The sequence below is a fragment of the Melanotaenia boesemani genome, unplaced genomic scaffold (assembly GCF_017639745.1).
Source record: "Melanotaenia boesemani isolate fMelBoe1 unplaced genomic scaffold, fMelBoe1.pri scaffold_181_ctg1, whole genome shotgun sequence".
Classification (NCBI taxonomy): domain Eukaryota; kingdom Metazoa; phylum Chordata; class Actinopteri; order Atheriniformes; family Melanotaeniidae; genus Melanotaenia; species Melanotaenia boesemani.
Genome location: NW_024580616.1, coordinates 4,254 through 22,147, shown reverse-complemented (window position 1 = coordinate 22,147; position 17,894 = coordinate 4,254). Strand labels below are relative to the sequence as shown.

The window sequence follows — 17,894 nt, the reverse complement described above, 5'->3', positions numbered from 1 at the left end:
CACACTGGAGTCCAGAGAGCAGGAAGATGATTGAGTCTCTGGGAAAACTGGCTTTTGATCAGCTGCAGAAAGGAAACCTGATCTTCTATGAATCAGACCTGACAGAGTGTGGCATCGATATCACAGCAGCCTCAGTTTACTCAGGAGTGTTCACACAGATCTTTAAAGAGGAGAGAGGACTGTACCAGCAGATGGTGTTCAGCTTCGTCCATCTGAGTGTTCAGGAGTTTCTGGCTGCTCTTCATGTCCGTCTGACCTTCATCAAGTCTGGAATCAACCTGATGGAAGATGAAAGATCAGTTTCTGTTTGTTCAAATGAACCAGATCTACATCTCCATCAGAGAGCTGTGGACGAGGCCTTACAGAGTCCAAATGGACACCTGGACTTGTTCCTCCGCTTCCTCCTGGGTCTTTCACTGCAGACCAATCAGAGTCTCCTACGAGGCCTGATGACACAGACAGGAAGTAGCTCACAGACCAATCAGGAAACAGTTCAGTACATCAAGGAGAAGATCAGTGAGAATGTGTCTGCAGAGAGAAGCATCAATCTGTTCCACTGTCTGAATGAACTGAATGATCGTTCTCTAGAGGAGGAGATCCATCAGTTCCTGAGATCAGGACGTCTCTCCACAAATAAACTGTCTCCTGCTCAGTGGTCAGCTCTGGCCTTCATCTTACTGTCATCAGAAGAAGATCTGGAGGTGTTTGACCTGCAGAAATACTCTCCTTCAGAGGAGGTTCTTCTGAGGCTGCTGCCAGTGGTCAAAGCCTCCAGCAAAGCTCTGTAAGTACATATATAGCAGGATGTGGAGAAATATACTGCTGCTGGTATAAGGGTACATCATGGGACAGATTATTACTTGTCTTATTATTTCATCTTCAGACTGAGCAGCTGTTCCCTCTCAGATGAAGGATGTTCAGCTCTGTCCTCAGCTCTCAGCTCTCCGTCCTCCAGACTGAAGGACCTGAGCCTGAGAATCCAGGACTCAGGACTGAAGGAGCTGTGTGATGGACTGGAAAACTGGAAACTGGAAACTCTCAGGTCAGGTTTCTCTGCTGCTCTCACATGTTTTTCCTCTGTTTCAGCTTCAAACATCTCTGTGATGGAATAATCTGCAATGTTTTCTAAACTACTTTGAAATATTGTGAATGAAATATGTCCAGAGTAACGCATCTTTTAAAATGAAGGAACATGTGTTTTATTTAGGACTTAAAGGTATAAATGAGCCTCTGGTTAAATAAAGATGCTCTACTTTGTCTCTCAGCTTTGGTTGAAACGTTGCTCGTCCTGCTTGTTTATCACGTTGTTTCCATCCAGTGGTTCAGTCACATAGTAAACAGAATCACCCCCAATGCTTTTTCCTGCCTAAATTCCTTTACCCTGATGGAAAACATCATGGAGTTTAGGAAAGGTGGTGGGATAAATTCAGAGGATCCAAGAAAAGATGACAGCGTTGCATTGAGAATCCGACCACAATGAGCCTCACCTGTGGTTTTATTCTGCAGCTCTGAAACTACAGATGTTCAATAAATATTCTACAGAAAGGGATTCAGATATTTCATCTAATGCAGTCTGATCACACTGACATGGAAACTATATGTCATGTGAACGTGTTCAGATATAAAATATGACTTTATAATCAAGCTTGGTGATTAAAGGGAAGGAAAAGTAAAACATGTTGTCACAACTGCTCACACACACCCACTGTCCTCATATATGTCCACACATTTACCAGTTAGTACAACTGGATAAACACCAGCATTGCTTCCAAGGCTGCAGCCAGAATGAAGTGTGTTATGGAATTATCTCCTTTCATAAAGGAAGCTACGCTGTTCCTCAAAGAGGTCATAAAGAAAGCATTGGAGCAGCTTTCATTAGCATCTGATGGTTTCAGACAGCTCTTACCGTGGCTGCTGCTCACACACTTCCAGGTTCTTCACTCTGTAAGGAGGTTCTGGAGCAGACTGGACACTTAGACCAGACCAGGGATGGTGTATCCATACTCTGGAGTCCATACTTTGATTTCAGCCAGTCAGATATCAGATCTGATACTGTGTGAATATGGAGATACCGCTCTGCTGAGACAAAAAAGCCATTTGTTTTCACTTTTGAGAGTTTTAGACACTAAAATTGTGTGTGAAGTCCAGCAACAGTTATTCCTTCTGTGTCACATGATCATGGCAGCTGATCGTGGCTTCAGATGTCACGATGTCATGATGATGCTGCTTCTGTAAGTGATGATGAGGTTTAGATATTTTACTGGTTTAATGCAGGTTATTACACATTATATTTTATTATATTTAACATATTACTATTACTTATAGTTTATTAACTTCCCATTTAATTAGAATAATCTTATTAATCTGTAGTTTAACTATTTTTATCATTATTTTAAAAAGATTTTATATATTTAAATGTAAATCATTATAATTTATTATGGCTTTTAAACCCTCTTAAGTATTTACATTCTTGAATTTAATCTAACAACAACAAAAAATTACTTTATTTCTTGCCGCCTTTCTACACCCAATGTCACCATACACAAAATAAATAAATAACTAAATAAAAATAAATTACATTAGAGTTAAAAACAGATTAAAAGACATTGGTCTTACAATAAAGATTTTAATACACTGTGCAATAATTATTCTCCTTTATGGCCAAGAAGTATCAACATCGATATCAGTATATATAAAAAATTAAACTAATGGTACCGTATTGATGGGGACTAGACAGACTAGACCCCAGATGTTGTAAAGTCTCTGGTTCCTTCTCTCAGTGTAGACCGGCGACGTTTGTGACATGAGTTCTCTCACCTGCACCAACGTTAGAGTTGATTGTGATTTATAAACGGAAACAGACGTGGGACGTGCGTCCGCATGCTTTTATAAATCTGGAAGTTTTGTGCTGCATTTCCTTGTTTCTGTCACGTTTCAGCAGACTGGACCCAGTGAACGTCAGCAACCCAAGGATTGGTGTAAAGATAGTTTATTTGAACAATGTACTGGACTGGAAGGCGGTGTCAGGATCCTTTCAGGTAGCTCGTCAGAAGGCATGAAGGAGTCCCACACAGCAGATATTTCTGGATGAGATGACAGGGGCAGCCAGAAGGATTTCCACCGCGACTCTGTTGAGCAGCTGAATTAAAGATGGTTAGAATGGGGCTAGTAGTGGGTTAATATGCTCCAGACTAATCCTTCCGATGGGAGTCCAGAGGGGTCCTTCCAGTAATAAAGGTTAAGTCCGTAATCCAAAATCCTAGTCCTAGAGACAATCCAAAAAGGTCAGAGTTCCAGAATAATCCAAACGACAGAACAGAGTTACCTAGTGATGGGACGAACGACACTGGTGCGTCAGCACTGTGCCGAGTGCACAAGTGGGAAACCCCGTATTGGTGCGTGTATCGCTTTAACAAAAAATCACGTGACCGATACAGGAAGTGTATCGTTTGGATGTGCCGCGCCAAATTGTGTTTATAAAGAAACAAACTGTATCAACATGTCGTGGGTTTGTTGGATGGAGATTGCGGTGTTGCGGTGCCTGTTGGATTGTTTGATTTGCTTTGCTTTGCTTCCACTCATGGATCGTTCAAGAAAAATGTCTCAAGTCTGGAATCATTTTGATCTTTTGACGCCAAATAAGGTAAATCTTTTCCTCCTTTGGGCATTGTTTACTGGTAGTTTTTAATTCAATGTTTCTACTCTTTACTAGTAAGAGGTTTGATTTGTTTTCTGGTAAATTAACTTTTTGTTTTATTGCAGGTGAAGTGTCGGCACAGAATTGTCATACATCAACAAGAGCACGTCATCAATGCTGAGGCATTATAGAGCTCGGCATGGCAATGAAGAGTTGGCAGACACTCCTGCTGTGAGTACCCCAGGTATGATGAAATTCTCACAAACTTTGAATTTTCAAAAATACTTTATTACACACAAAAGGCTTTGCATGACTGTAATATTATTTGTGAAATTACAGTCCTTTAACAAGCTTTAAACCAAATAGTTCTTTTTGGCTTGCAGTTCCTAACAAGCAAGCATTGGATGAGGCTGTGATCAACATGATCATCAAAGACTGTCAGCCACTCACCCTCGTAGAAAATGAGGGATTCAGGGAGCTCATGCAGCTTGTTGCACCCTCATATGTTCTACCAAGCAGGAAGGTATGTGTAAGAAGTGTATGGTTGAATTAATTAATGAGTACTGTCGATAGATAAATGCACAGACAGCCATGTATGTATTCATAAGGTATTACAATATTTGTATGGTTATTTTTAGACCGTCAAGGACTTTGTGGACCAGAAATATGAGGAGGAAAAGGAGAAAACAAAAAAGGACCTCCAGAGCGCCGTTGCTGTTACTTTAACAGCTGACATGTGGCCCTCGATTAATATGGAGCCATATCTTGCTGTTACTTGCCACTATGTGGACAAAGACAGCCATGAATTCCGTACATCAGTCTTAGGAGTGCAGCATTTTCCACAGAAACACACTGCAGAAAACATGGCCATGGTTAAAAGGACCTTTATGGAGGAGTGGGGCATAGCGAGCAAGGTCAGGTGTCTTGTCACTGATGCAGCACCAAACATGATTTCATGTGCTCGAATACTACAAATACGGCAAACTATTTGTATTGCCCATACCATCAATTTAACTGTGAAAAAATCATGTGATCAAATTACAACACTAACAGAAATACGCAACAAAACACGGCAAATTGTCACATACTTTCGAACAAGCACCACGGCCAAAGAAAAGCTCACTCAAATTCAGCGACAGCTGGGAACACCAATCCATAAATTAATAAATGAGGTGCCAACACGATGGAACAGCACCTACCACATGCTGGAAAGAATGACTGAGCAGAAGGAGGCAGTCTGGGTGTCACAGGCCACATTAAAAAATGATATTACTCCACTGACTCCTGAAGAATTTGAAGTCATTGAAGAGATGCTCAGGGTGCTCTCTCCTTTTGACCAAGCCACAAGAGAACTCTGAGGAAAAAAGAGTCTCGGGGTCAAAGGTTATTCCACTGATGAGAATGATCTACATTGAGCTTCAACGTCAAGCCTCAGCATTAACAAAACCAGCTGCTCAAGAACTGGGTGCAAATCTGAAAAGGCGGCTAACTGAGTCCATCTGCAACATGGAATCACTCAGTGTGATGACACTGGCAACACTGTGGGACCCCAGGTTTAAAACAGTTGGCTTCTTTAGTCCACAAAGAGCAACGGAAGCTGTTAAGAGGCTGAAGTCGGAGTGTGCTGCTGAAATGAGGAGCCATGAGCCTGACCCAGCAGAAGAACCGAGCTCTTCACATGGATCAGAACCCAGTTCAGGTATGACAACACATTTGTTGTGTGTTTATATGTATATTTCTGTGGTTTATCATAAGTGTATTGCCGCATGACAGAATTTTTCCAAACATATTTCTTAGGACACAATCTCTGGAAACCTCTGGATATGGAAGTTGAGGAGAGCCGGGGGACATCGAATACAACAGCAGATTCCATAGTTGAAGTCCAACGCTACTTGGCCGAAAGCAACACACCCAGAACACAAGACCCGTTGCAGTATTGGAAAAATAACCAGAAAACATATCCACACCTTTATCAACTGGCGCTTAAATATTTATGCACACCGTCTTCATCTGTTCCCTGTGAACGAGTATTTTCTAAGGCAGGGGAACTGGTGTCCAAGAGGAGAAACCGCCTTGGAGCAAAGACACTTCAGAAACTTTTGATTCTCAATAAAAATGTATGAATGAATCCATTTTTAGTGTGTTATTTCATATGATTGAACACTTTGGTTAACAAGGATGGGGTCATTTAATTAAAAGACTAGCAATTGAATGAAGATGAAATATTATTTCACAGGCTAACGTTGGGTTGACAGCATGCAAGATTTTCCATCTTTTCATTTTGTTAACCTGCAATGATTTTAAATCTACAGCAGAGGTCACTATTGAGTGACCAACACAGTGTCAATACAGTGTCAACACAGTTTGTGTAATGTGTCAATACACTCCTTAAGGCATCGTCAACCCATCCCCAGAGTTACCAGACTGGGGCAGGCAGAATCAGAAGATCCGGGTCAGAAGCAGGTCGGAGATCAATTCAGGCAGGCAGGCAGAAGAACAGGGCTGGAAACGTGCAGGGAATAAACCAAGACGATCTGGCAGAGAGAAGTTGTCACACACAGGTATATAAAGAGCATAGCACAGGTGGAGCGCATCAGCAATCAGAGCAGAGCTGGAGGGAGGATGCCTTCAGGGACGGCTGGGAAATCCTGACCCCAGCCAAACACTGTGACAGTTTCCCTGCGGACGGCGCCTGTAGTCTGCTTTGCTACGCTCAGGTTTATAAATGAGGCCCCAGATCTTCTGCAGGTTTATTGCTCTGCCACAAATAACATCCACAGACTGAGAAGAGATTTAAAGATGTGTGAAATACATTTCACATGTAGAAATGGTTTATCAGACTTTCATGTAATTATCAGTCCACACAGGTCTTTGCTGTGAAACTAGCTCTACCTTTAACACTTTCATTTCACGGTGAACTGAAGATGTAGACGCTGTTATTAATTAGATTAAACATGTTTGTGGATAGTGAGATGTTTGTAGCTGAAGGGAGATATTTGCACAATCTCTCCTATAAATGTTAGAAAGTCAGATAAAACTTGTGGATAGAGTATGTTGGAGAAAACCTTAAAAATGCACAGGTAATAAAGAACAGGTACTTCTTCCCATAGTATTAAAATAGACAGGTACTAATTTCCCACTTTCCTAATTAATAAGGTACTGTTCCACACATTTTCTTTCTACCTTTCTCTTTAGGGTCTTCTCCTGCGTGTTCTTTGATGGATCAAAATATGACAGACTACTTCTCTCAGTTAACTAATTTATTAATTACAATTGATATGAGAAATGTGCAAATACAGAATTCTGGATTCGTATTGTCTGTCCCCTGGACTAATACAATACGGAGTCTGCTGCTGTTACAGTCAGAACGCCCTCTAACTGATCCTGGAATCCTTATATAGGGGTCTGAATATACACAGTTTTGCTGACTCATGCTGGAGTTGCAGAAGTCTGGCTGGGTGTAGTCACAGGTTGACCACATTGCAGATGTCGACCCCCCTCCTTGTGACACCCATCCATTTGGTGGCTTCTTTTGTTCTGGAAAACAGGGACAAAGAAAACACACACACACAAACAAGGTATCTCCTCTGACCTCTGGTCGACCCAGAAATTTCCCTTAAGGGTAACATTCCACATGTTGTTTTACTAGCAACACCCTGTTAGTCAGTATATGAGCTTAAAGATAATATATGATTAACAGAGTAAGAATATAAATGAAAATAAGTAACACACCCAAGCCATCCCTTGATGAGTACCTCAATAAATTTATCTACAAGTACTAACAATGAAACTAGATTGTGTATCTCCACTTTTCAAAGCTCCCCATTAGAAGTTCAGCAGATATTCTGCCTGTACAGAGCAAATTCTGGATTTGTTATTTTGAGGAATGTATTTTAGTTGTTCATAACATTAAATGTAACATAAGTTTAATACAATATTATTAATATGGTTTGATTCCTTCTCTTCAGACTGAGTGGATGTATCATCTCAGATGAAGGATGTTCAGCTCTGTCCTCAGTTCTCAGCTCCCAGTCCTCCAGGCTGATAAAACTGGACCTGGTATCGAAGCCTCAGGACTGAAACATCTGTCTGCTGGACTGCAAAGTCCAACTGTAAACTGGAAACTCTCAGGTGAGGTTTCTCTGCTGTTCTTATTAGTGTTTGTATTGTTCAGCTTCAGTCTCTGTGATGCAAAGATCTGAAAACCTTTTCACAACTATTTAAATATAAAAATGAAAAATGTGGAGATTAAAATATTGTGTAAATGTTCCTTATTTATTTATATAAGACAATTATATCTACATATAAATGACAGATGGTTTTCTGTCTGTGGCCTAAACCTGATCATGGCTGATCTCCGTCAAGCAGGAACAGCAGAGGAGCTGCATGCAGGTTTTTACATTTGCATTAAATAAATCCTAATTTCTTTGGTTGGAACAACTGACAACCTTTGGAAAGTTGGAAATGCAGCAGAGAGGCGGTTTTCCAGAGATTACTGTAAATGCATTAACATGTTTATGTTTGTAGCCCTGTGTTGTCTTCACATTTTCTACACACATTTTGTTCTCAAGGGTAAAAACAACCCGGTCTGTTAGGACGGATGGGAGATATTTGAGTTAGAGTACTAACAATGAAACTAGATTGTGTATCTCCACTTTTCAAAGCATCCCCATTAGAAGTTTCAGCAGACATTCTGCCTGTACAGAGCAAATTCTGGATTTGGTTATTTGAGGAATGTATTTTAGTTGTTCATAAACATTAAATGTAACATAAGTTTAATACAAATATTATTTATTTTGTTAAATTCCTTCTCTTCAGACTGAGTGGACTGTATCAGCTTCAGATGAAGGATGTTCAGCTCTGTCCCTCAGGTTCTCAGCTCCCAGTCCTCCAGGCTGATAAAACTGGACCTGAGTATCGAAGCCTCAGGAATTGAAAACACCTGTCTGTTGGACTGCAAAGTCCAAACTGTAAACTGGAAAACTCTCAGGTGAGGTTTATCTGCTGTTCTTATTTGTGTTTGTATTGTTTTCAGCTTCAGTCTCTGTGATGCAATGATCTGAAACCTTTTCACAGATATTTAAATACACAAATGAAAACTGTGGAGATTAAAACATATAGTGTAAAATGTTCTTTATTTTATTTATATAAGATAATTATATCTACATATAAATGACAGAGGGGTATTCTTAATGATGAACAAGAAGGACCAGCACAGGAGCTGTCAGGGCAGTTTTTTTAGGGAATTCTGGGCTCTTCTACCCCAGGATTGGTGCACTTCTTTACCTCTGTGTATTATGATATTTTTCTTTGTTCTTGATGGGGCTGATGTAATACACCCAATTTGTTTTCTCTTTACATTGTAGTAGTAGTAGTAGTATGTAATGATGGATTATTAGTTTCTCAAAATTTTTATGCTTTGGTACCCATCACCACTTAAACCACGTTATTACACCTCTGATTGCAATACATTTTCAATAAGCCACTCAACAAAAGAGCATTGGGTATTTTTATTAAAAACAATCAAGCACTGATTTTGCAAAAAACAATAACTTAAAGCGTCGGTTTTTTGTCCCTTAAACAATTCCCTTCCCTTTCTGAAAGAGCCTTGCTTTGGGGACACGGGCCTGGCTCCTGTCAACAACAAAGACAGCGACTTAGCTGTGAATTATAAATAAATTTAGCCCTGTATTTAGCTACTGATTATATAACGAAATAGCTAATGGTTCATTACTGTCTTAATAACTACTCAAAGGCGTCACTGGACGGCTGGAGATGAAGGTCTGCTGCTGGGTCGGACTCAGACGATTCTGGAGCATCAGAGCATAAAGGCTTATTGCTCCATTATATTTTGCTTTTTGTGAACACTTACCATGGCTCTAGCAGACACTTTTCTACTTTGCCATATTGTGTGGAGGAATGTAAAATTAACCCCCTGCATGAGACCAGTCAAGAGCAGTTTAGTTTTAGTAAACACTTCATGTAGGAGGAAAAAATAATTGAGTGATGTCACCCTCTGTGAGGCAATAATATTTGGTGTATTTTATTTTATATTGCTGTAAAAACAACCAAAAATATTACAACATTTAACTTCTTTCTTTATTTATTTTTTATTTAGGATATTCAAATGTCCCACCAATAACATTTTATAAGACTAGATCTGAACACATCTTAACAACGGTAAATGACCTTCGCCTAAAGCTCATAATTACTGAGCAGAACTTCGATGCTTCATTAATAAAACTCAATGCAGCCATAACTGAGTGAATGTTTCTGCTGCTGGAGCTCTGGCTTCCTGCTGCTGTGGCAGGGTAGTTCAGGTTTAACAGTAGACATGTGGATTCAGCATCTCTTCCTCCAGTTTTCAGTTCTCATCCGACCCGCGCCATTTAAACCATCTATCTTCTTGTTCCAGTCGCTCTGACTGAGACACAGTGTGTGAAACACAGTTCACTGTAGCTGGCCTCCAGATTAGTACACGTTTCAGTTAGCTACAGCAGGAATCATTGCTCTACAATGAACTGGCAACTTGTCCCAGAGGTACGCCTCCTCTCACCCGTTGAACAGTTAAAGGCAGATTTATTACCTCGCAGCATCTGTGTGCGGTCGGTTACAGTTCCATCCTCCACGACCCATCTAAGGTTAGTGGTACAGACAGTGAATGAATGAAGCAAGAAATGGTTTCAGTCCTCTGTAGTTGTACTTTCACCATTATTGGAGAAGAAATGTCTAATATTCTCTGCTGCTCCTACTCCTGGCCTCCCTCTCAAGTCTTTTACTGGTTCCAGGTTTGGTGTTTGGGAGGCATCATCTTAAGGCAGAATGTTCGCTCGCGCTTCCATGAGGTAAAGAACGAACATTGATCAAACCATTTTTATTAAGGAGAGGAGGTTAATGAAATGATTAAAACTAAAATATTAAGACTTTATGGCTTTGTTTTAACTCAGATGCATAGTATTAATATTAGTTATAGTTGTGCATAATATTTAGTCATAGGGGTGTGGGGGCCCTTAGGAATCACCTTTCCATCCTAAACGACGGCGCGGGAAATGTATGCAAGATTTACATTGCATTAAATAAATCCTAATTTCTTTTGGTGGAACACCTGACAACCTTTGGAAAGTTGGAAATGCAGCAGAGAGGCGGCATTCCAGAGATTACTGTAAATGCTATTAACATGTTGTGTTTGTAGCCCTGTGTTGTCTTCACACTTTCTATGCACATTTTTGTCCTCCAGGGTCAAAATAACCCGGTCTGTTAGACTGTTTATAAAGATTGATAATAAAATTTTCCACTACAAAGGTCACACATTGAGAGAATGAAACAAAGTATTTTTATTTAAGAGCTGCAGCAATGAGAGTCACACTGTTCAAACAGCTTTGGCTGAACGAGTCTAAAGAAACACACAGGCTTGGTTAATCCCATCCATGTAATCAAACCAAAATGCCATAGGTTTTTATTTTCTTTTAGTTATCTCTGTATTAATTTTGTAGAGCACTTTCCTGGTTATTGCAGAAATAACAATATATTTTACCTGCATCAATGTACATTTGTTGTTTTGGTGTTTAAGGTTTTCTTGTATTTAAACTAATTTGCATACAGTTACCTCTGCTGACAGTTAAAAGATGAGCTCCTTTAATTGATTTAATTTAGTCATCAGCATTTCCTTTAAGTTTTAGGAAACTTCCCCTAAGCAATTTATTTATTGTGTAACGAAGGACTCACTGAGACATAGGCAGCTTTACCCCTCTTTATTGAAATATACATAAATAACAAAGGTCAGTCAAGACAGACCTGAATGAGCCTGGTTGTGGAGAAGAGGCTTGTGGATCAGCGAAGGGGTGAGTCCATAGCGTGCGTTGGTTAAGATCCTACAAGGAATAGGGCAGGAAGGCTCCTTATATACCTTGTGGATCAGTGTGAATCCCAATAGGTCCTGATGAAGATGAACTGATCAGGATCAGCTGTGGCAGATCAGGGAACTGCAGGAGACTGCAGGAGGGCTGACTTCCCTGACAGAGCCCCCCCTCTAAGGGGGCCCGGATTTCCAGACGGCCCAGAGAGACGGCAGAGAAAGCCGCGGGCGGGCAGGAGGCCAGGATCTACGGGAGGGCACGACCCGGCGGCACGAGTAGGCCCGGGGCCGGAGCCAAGGAGGATGAGGCAGGACCCGGGCTCGGGGACTTGGGACCGACTGGGACCGGTACCTCTGGAGGGACGGGGCCGGAGGGTGAGCGGACCATGTCCTGGACCGGATTCTTGGGAGGATGAGCAGAAGCCTGGGGCCGGGTGCTTTGACAGGAGGACGACCAGACCAGGGACCGGGTCATTGAAGTAGGCCGGACCAGAACCAGGGCCGGGTCATGGAAAGGAGGACGGACCCGGAGGAGGACCCAGACACAGGGCCGGAATCTCTGGAGGAGGACCCTGGGAGGACGTGTAGGCCCTGGAGCTTGACCCTTGGTGGATGGGCGTACTCTGACCGGAGCTCTAGAGAACAGGCTGGCTGGATCTCTGGCAGCGGTCGGGCAGGCTGGACCTCCGGGGGCTGAGCAGGCTGGACCTCCGGCAGACTGCCAGAGGGCTGCTCGGGCTGGAGCTGGAGCTCAGGCGGATGCCCAGAGGACTGTGCAGGCTGTCCAGGCTGGAGCTCAGGCGGACGGCCTGACTGGAGCTGGCGCTCAGGCGGACGGCCTGACTGGAGGTCTAGAAGATAGGCACAAGGGATTAGTTCCAACGGACGACCAGGAGGTCGCTCAGACAGGGAAAAAGCCAGGGCCTGGAGAGGAGCGTCTCGCTCGGAGACCCCTTCGGAGACTGGCGTCCCAGGCTGGAGAGCAGCGTCGTGACAGTCGACCCCCTCAGAGACAGAAACCACCGGCTGGAGAGGAGCGTCGCGACCTTCAACCCCCTCAGAGACAAGAACCACCGGCTGGAGAGGAGCTTCACGACCGTCGACCCCCTCAGAAACAGGAACCACCACCTGGAGAGGAGTGTCGCGACCGTCGACCCCCTCAGAGACAGGAACCACCGGCTGGAGAGGAGCTTCACAACCGTCGACCCCCTCAGAAACAGGAACCACCGGCTGGAGAGGAGCGTCGCGATCATCGGCCTCCTCAGAGACAGGAACATCCAGAGGTTGGGTGGACCCTGGAGCTGACCTCAGACCTGTAAGCGCCGGGCAGGACCGTTGCGCTGGCGTCGGAGGTAGAACTGAAGCAGCCCGTGGAGCAGGCGTCGGAGACCGAGCAGGGGCAGGCCGTGGCATCGGCGTTGGACGTGGGATAGCCGGTGAAGACCGGGGAGCAGGCATGGGAGGCTGCAGGACAGGAACAGACTGGGGCTGAGGCGTCGGACGCTGTAGAGCCGGGACTGACCGTTGCTGTGGCGTCTGACGCTGTAGAGTCAGGCTGAACTGGGAAGCAGGCGTGGGCGGCTCCAGAACCGGGACTGACTCCTGGTCACGTATAAATCACTGGAATCGAATATAATTTTTGATAAATTTAGTTGATTGCCATCGGAGAACTAGTAGAATGATGTCCTCCTAACCCTGCAGTATCAGTGAGCTGCAACTGAGTGTGAGCAACTTTCTTTAAGGATAACACAGCTTGGAGAAGAGGATTGAAACACTGCAAGACATTCGGTGGTGAATGTAAGAATTTATTGACTCTGTAGTAGCTTCTGTACAAGCTACTGAGTTGTCAAATGGATTGAGTCAAATCTTCATAACGCGAAGGCATGTCGCATGTGGAGCCTTCCGCGCTACAGACCTGGCTGATACACTTCCTTGGATTTGTTTCAATGACCATTGGAATAACTGCGGAAAATCCCTACAACCAGACCATCAGACTGATCTCTCCTTCTGGAACACTGTTGGTGCCAGACCAAAAGTCATCAACCCGGCCAAGAACCTGGGTCTGCTGTTGTTCGTCGCAGAGGTAATCCAGCAGGAAATTTAAAGCTCCAGCACTCACTCCACCACCTGAAGTCTCACTGCATAATAAATATGATGTGTTGAGTCATATTAAAATGAATGATGATGAATGTAATGCAAGGATATATCAAAATTCAAGAAATAGCCCTAAAACTCAGCCCAGGGCTAACCAGACCAGGAGGAGAGGCCAAAATTCCACAAACAGGAGGACTAGAGAAGCCATCGGCGCCTCCACGCAAAAACAAATAGACACAATTCTGATTGTTGATACATCAGTCAGGGAACTGACAGAGATGTTGCCGACCATTCTGTCTTCACATCCAGATGGTATGAAGATCATTGTCCACACAGGGTCTTTTGATATTCTGAGGAGGAAAACTGGCTCCGAGATCCTGAAGAAAGACTTTTCTCTGCTGTTGGAGAGACTGTGTCAGTTTGGAGCACCATGTTTACATTTCAGGACCCATTCCTACAGCGGGTAAAGGAATTGAACTTTTCAGTAGACTTCTTGGCCTGAACACATGGTTATCAAACGCATATATCACCCATGGGATAAAGTTCATTACTTCAGTATCTTTTGGAACTGTAAGGAGCGATTCAGACCTGATGGTGTGCATCCAAATCTAACTGGATGCAGATTACTTGGTGCACACTTGCGTCATGTTGTTGGGATGGCAAACCCAAACATGATGTACAGATAAGAGCGAAGGACACAGCAGAGAAGCGATCAACTCCCAGTTCTTCCCCCTCACCAGACCCTCTTCTCCACATCACCCAAGGTCTTCAAAGGATGTCTCTATCCCGGTCTGAACCCCAGCGACCACCATCTACCAAGAAATACAGGGCTCCCCCTCCTCCCCCTCCTCATCCTCCTCTTAGATCCTCTGTCCTGGCAGACCAGGGCACAGGAGGAAGTGCAGGAGGTTCACAGAGCAGCAGAATTCACAACAAAGATAACATGCCATGATGCGTTCAGGGTCCTTGCTGTAGTTTTGCTACTACTGACAGCTGTTCTGAGATCAAGCCTGGACCCAGTAGGATTTGTGTGTTAGTTAGTAAAATAAGGAATCGAACACGGTCAGCTTGTGGGGTGAATCGATCTAATCTGTTAACTGTACCTTGTATAACTCAATACAACAGAGACCAGTGTAAACTTCATAAAGCTGCTGTACTAAATGTTAGATCTCTGTCCAACAAGTCACTGTTAGTTAATGACTTCATCATTTCTCACAGTTTAGATTTTCTTTTTCTGACAGAAACATGGTTAACAGAAGACACAAGTGCTACAGTTCTTAATGAAACAGCACCCCTCATTTTAGTTTTATGAATAAATGTCGAATCGGGAGGAAAGGGGGAGGAGAAGCTGCCTTATTTAAAGATTGATTCCAGTGTAAAGAGATTTCATTTGCTGATTTTACTTCTTTTGAATATCTTAGTTTTATTTTAAAGGGCATTCCTAAAATCCTACTTCAAATCATCTACAGACGTCCAGGACACTGTGTAAATTTTATTGATGAATTTTCTGAATTATTGTCGGTTATCTCTACTGATTTTAACCATTTCATCTTAACTGGGGATTTTAACATTCACATAGATAACATGACAGGATGGTAATGTCAAGGAATTTTCTTCCATATTGGATGTTTGGTTTGTGGCAGCATGTCAAAGAACCGACCCACATTCGAGGTCACATTCTGGACCTGGTTATTTCAAAGGGTGTTGATATTTCTTCTGTTGCGGTCACTGACTTGGCCTTGTCTGACCATTTTTGTATTTTGTTTGATTTACTGATCACTCAGAATGTCCAACCAACCTGCTTCTCCGTTAGGAAGAGATACATTAATGAAAGAACAAGTGCTACGTTTGTGGAGGCTATAGCTGTGTTACCAACAACCAGTGCAGAGTCAGTTGATGGACTCCTGGATAATTTCAATCTGAAAGTCTTGAATGTAATGGATGCTGTAGCAGCGATAAGAATCAAGAGCACTTTGATCAAACAGAAAACACCATGGAGAAACACCACTGTGGTTACCAGCCTAAAAAGAGAATGCAGAAAAACTGAGCGAAAATGGCGGAAAAATAAACTTCAAATTCACTATGAGCTGTACAAACAAAGCCTCCGTAACTATAACAATGAGCTGTGCAAGGCCAGAGAGCTACATTTATCTGAAATGATTAGCAGGAATGTCAACAATTCTCGCACTCTGTTTGCTATGATTGAAAAACTTACAAATCCTCCTAAACAGATAAGCCCAGAGCTCCTGTCCACTGAGAAATGCAACCAATTTGCCAACTTTTTTAGCCAAAAAAATGAAAACAATTAGGCAAAATATTAATTCCACACAGTCAAACATGAAAATTAGTCTGTGTCTAAAACTCGGAAATAATTCTGATGTTATGTCGCAATTTAAAATGGTGAATTTAAAAGTCCTACAAAAAACAGTTTGGCATTTGAAATTAACAACATGCACTCTGGACATGATACCATCTGACTTTTTAAAAACAGTTTTTACCTCAGTAGAAAGTGATCTCCTACTGATAGTTAACAGCTCGCTGGCATCAGGCATTTTTCCCAAGTCACTAAAGATAGCTGCTATTAAGCCACTCCTAAGAAAAGGACTCTAGACGCCTCTATAATGAACAACTATAGACCTGTCCTCTAACCTCTCTGTTATTTCAAAGATTATTGAAAAAGTTGTATTTCACCAGCTTCATGACTTTTTAAATGAAAGGTGAAATCTTGATAATTTCAGTCCAGCTTCCGACCTCATCACAGCACTGAAACAGCTCTAGGTCAAAGTGGTTTAAATGACATTAGGTTGAATATCGATTCTGGTCAGTATCAGTCCTGGTTCTGTTGGTACTCTCAGTGCTGCGTTTGATACTGTAGATCACAGAATCCTTGATTGCACAGGCTGGAAAACTGGGTTTGGACTTCTGGAGCGGTCCTTAACTTGGTTCAGGTCCTATTTAGAAGGCCGGAGTTATTTTTGTACGATCGGCAGCTATGAATCGAGCGAGTGGCCATGACTTGTGGAGGTCCCCCAGGGGTCAGTCCTTGGACCTCTTCTGTTCAACTTGTATATGCTCCCTTTGGGTCAAATATTACAAAACTATAGCATTAGTTATCAAAGTTATGCGATGATACACAACTTTATGTGTCTCTGTCAACCAGATGACTGCAGTCCAATAGACTTAATGTGTCAGTGTCTGCAGCAAATAAACACCTGGATGAGGGAGAATTTCCTACAAGTTGAAGAAATGAAGACAAAACTGAGATTATTCTTGTTTGGTAGCAAAGAGAAGAGGGTCAGCATTGGCAACACCTGGAGACTCGGGCTCTTAAATAGTGTACAGACCAAGTTCGTAACCCTAGGAGTGTTGATAGACTCAGATCTGACTTTCAGCAGCCCACTCAAAGCTGTCACTAAGACAGCTTTTTACCAGCTCAGAAACATCAAACAGAGATTAAAAAGTTTAGTTTCCAGAAGACAAGAGAAAGCTCTCCGATGCATTCATCTCCAGTAGGCTGGATTACTGTAAATGGTCTTTTACAGGACTTCCTAAAAGAGCATTAAACATCTGCAGCTACATCCAGAATCGCTGCTGCTAGAGTTTTAACCAGGACCTAAGAGATCTGACACATCACAGCCAGTTTTAAATCTTTACACTGGCTTCCAGTCAGTCACAGAATAGATTTTAAAACCCTTCTGATCATTTACAATCCACAGAATGGTGTAGGGCCCGCAGAATATCATTCTGTGATATGGTTCAGAGAATAATAAACCTAGCAGAGCTATTAGGATCCAAAGACTCTGGTCCAACTAGTTCCATGACCAGAGTCCAGAACTAAACATGGAGTAGCAGCATTTAGCTGTTATGCTGCAAACAAGTGGAAACAAACTGCCAGTAGGAGATTAAAATTCACACCAAATGTTAGACATTTTTTAATATCCAGGTTAAAAACAATTTTCTTTTCTCATGCGCCTATGCATGAAATCTGCACAGTAATTATTTTCTTAAAACTTATCTTGCTTTTAATGATTTTAGTAATTTATTATTTTATTGTCTTTCCCCACACTGAAATTTTATTTCTTGCATTTTATCTGTTTTATTTCCTTTATTATTGCTTTCTGCACCGTGCTGAAATGTTTTATGTAAAGCACTTTTAATTGTCTTGTACATGAAATGTGCTATACAAATAAATTTGCCTTGCCTTGCCTTGCCTTACACTGAAATATCTTTTACACTTTTTACTGGGCAGCATGGCTCAGTGAGTGGTAGTCCTGTAACCCAAGGGTTGCCGGTTCAATCCCACCACGG

At 42.3% G+C, this 17,894-nt stretch overlaps 1 protein-coding gene across 3 annotated transcripts; it reads left to right on the top strand.

Annotated features, from left to right (window-relative positions):
- Positions 1-733: 733 nt before the first annotated feature.
- Positions 734-7,716, top strand: LOC121636177 (zinc finger BED domain-containing protein 4-like). 3 transcript variants are annotated; one of them, XR_006009672.1, is made up of 6 exons: positions 734-784; positions 884-3,881; positions 4,021-4,160; positions 4,276-5,336; positions 5,435-6,052; positions 6,524-6,537. XR_006009672.1 is itself a non-coding variant. In XM_041979453.1 (4 exons), the coding sequence occupies exons 2-4, from the start codon at positions 3,812-3,814 to the stop codon at positions 4,993-4,995; spliced, it is 930 nt and encodes a 309-aa protein (XP_041835387.1). In that variant the 5' UTR covers positions 734-784; positions 884-3,811; the 3' UTR covers positions 4,996-5,385. The 3 variants fall into 3 exon arrangements, 1 of the variants encoding a protein (XP_041835387.1); XM_041979453.1 differs by lacking the exons at positions 5,435-6,052; positions 6,524-6,537 and having other exon boundaries at positions 4,276-5,385; XR_006009673.1 differs by lacking the exons at positions 4,021-4,160; positions 4,276-5,336; positions 5,435-6,052; positions 6,524-6,537 and adding an exon at positions 7,606-7,716 and having other exon boundaries at positions 884-1,042.
- The last annotated feature ends 10,178 nt before the right edge of the window (positions 7,717-17,894 follow it).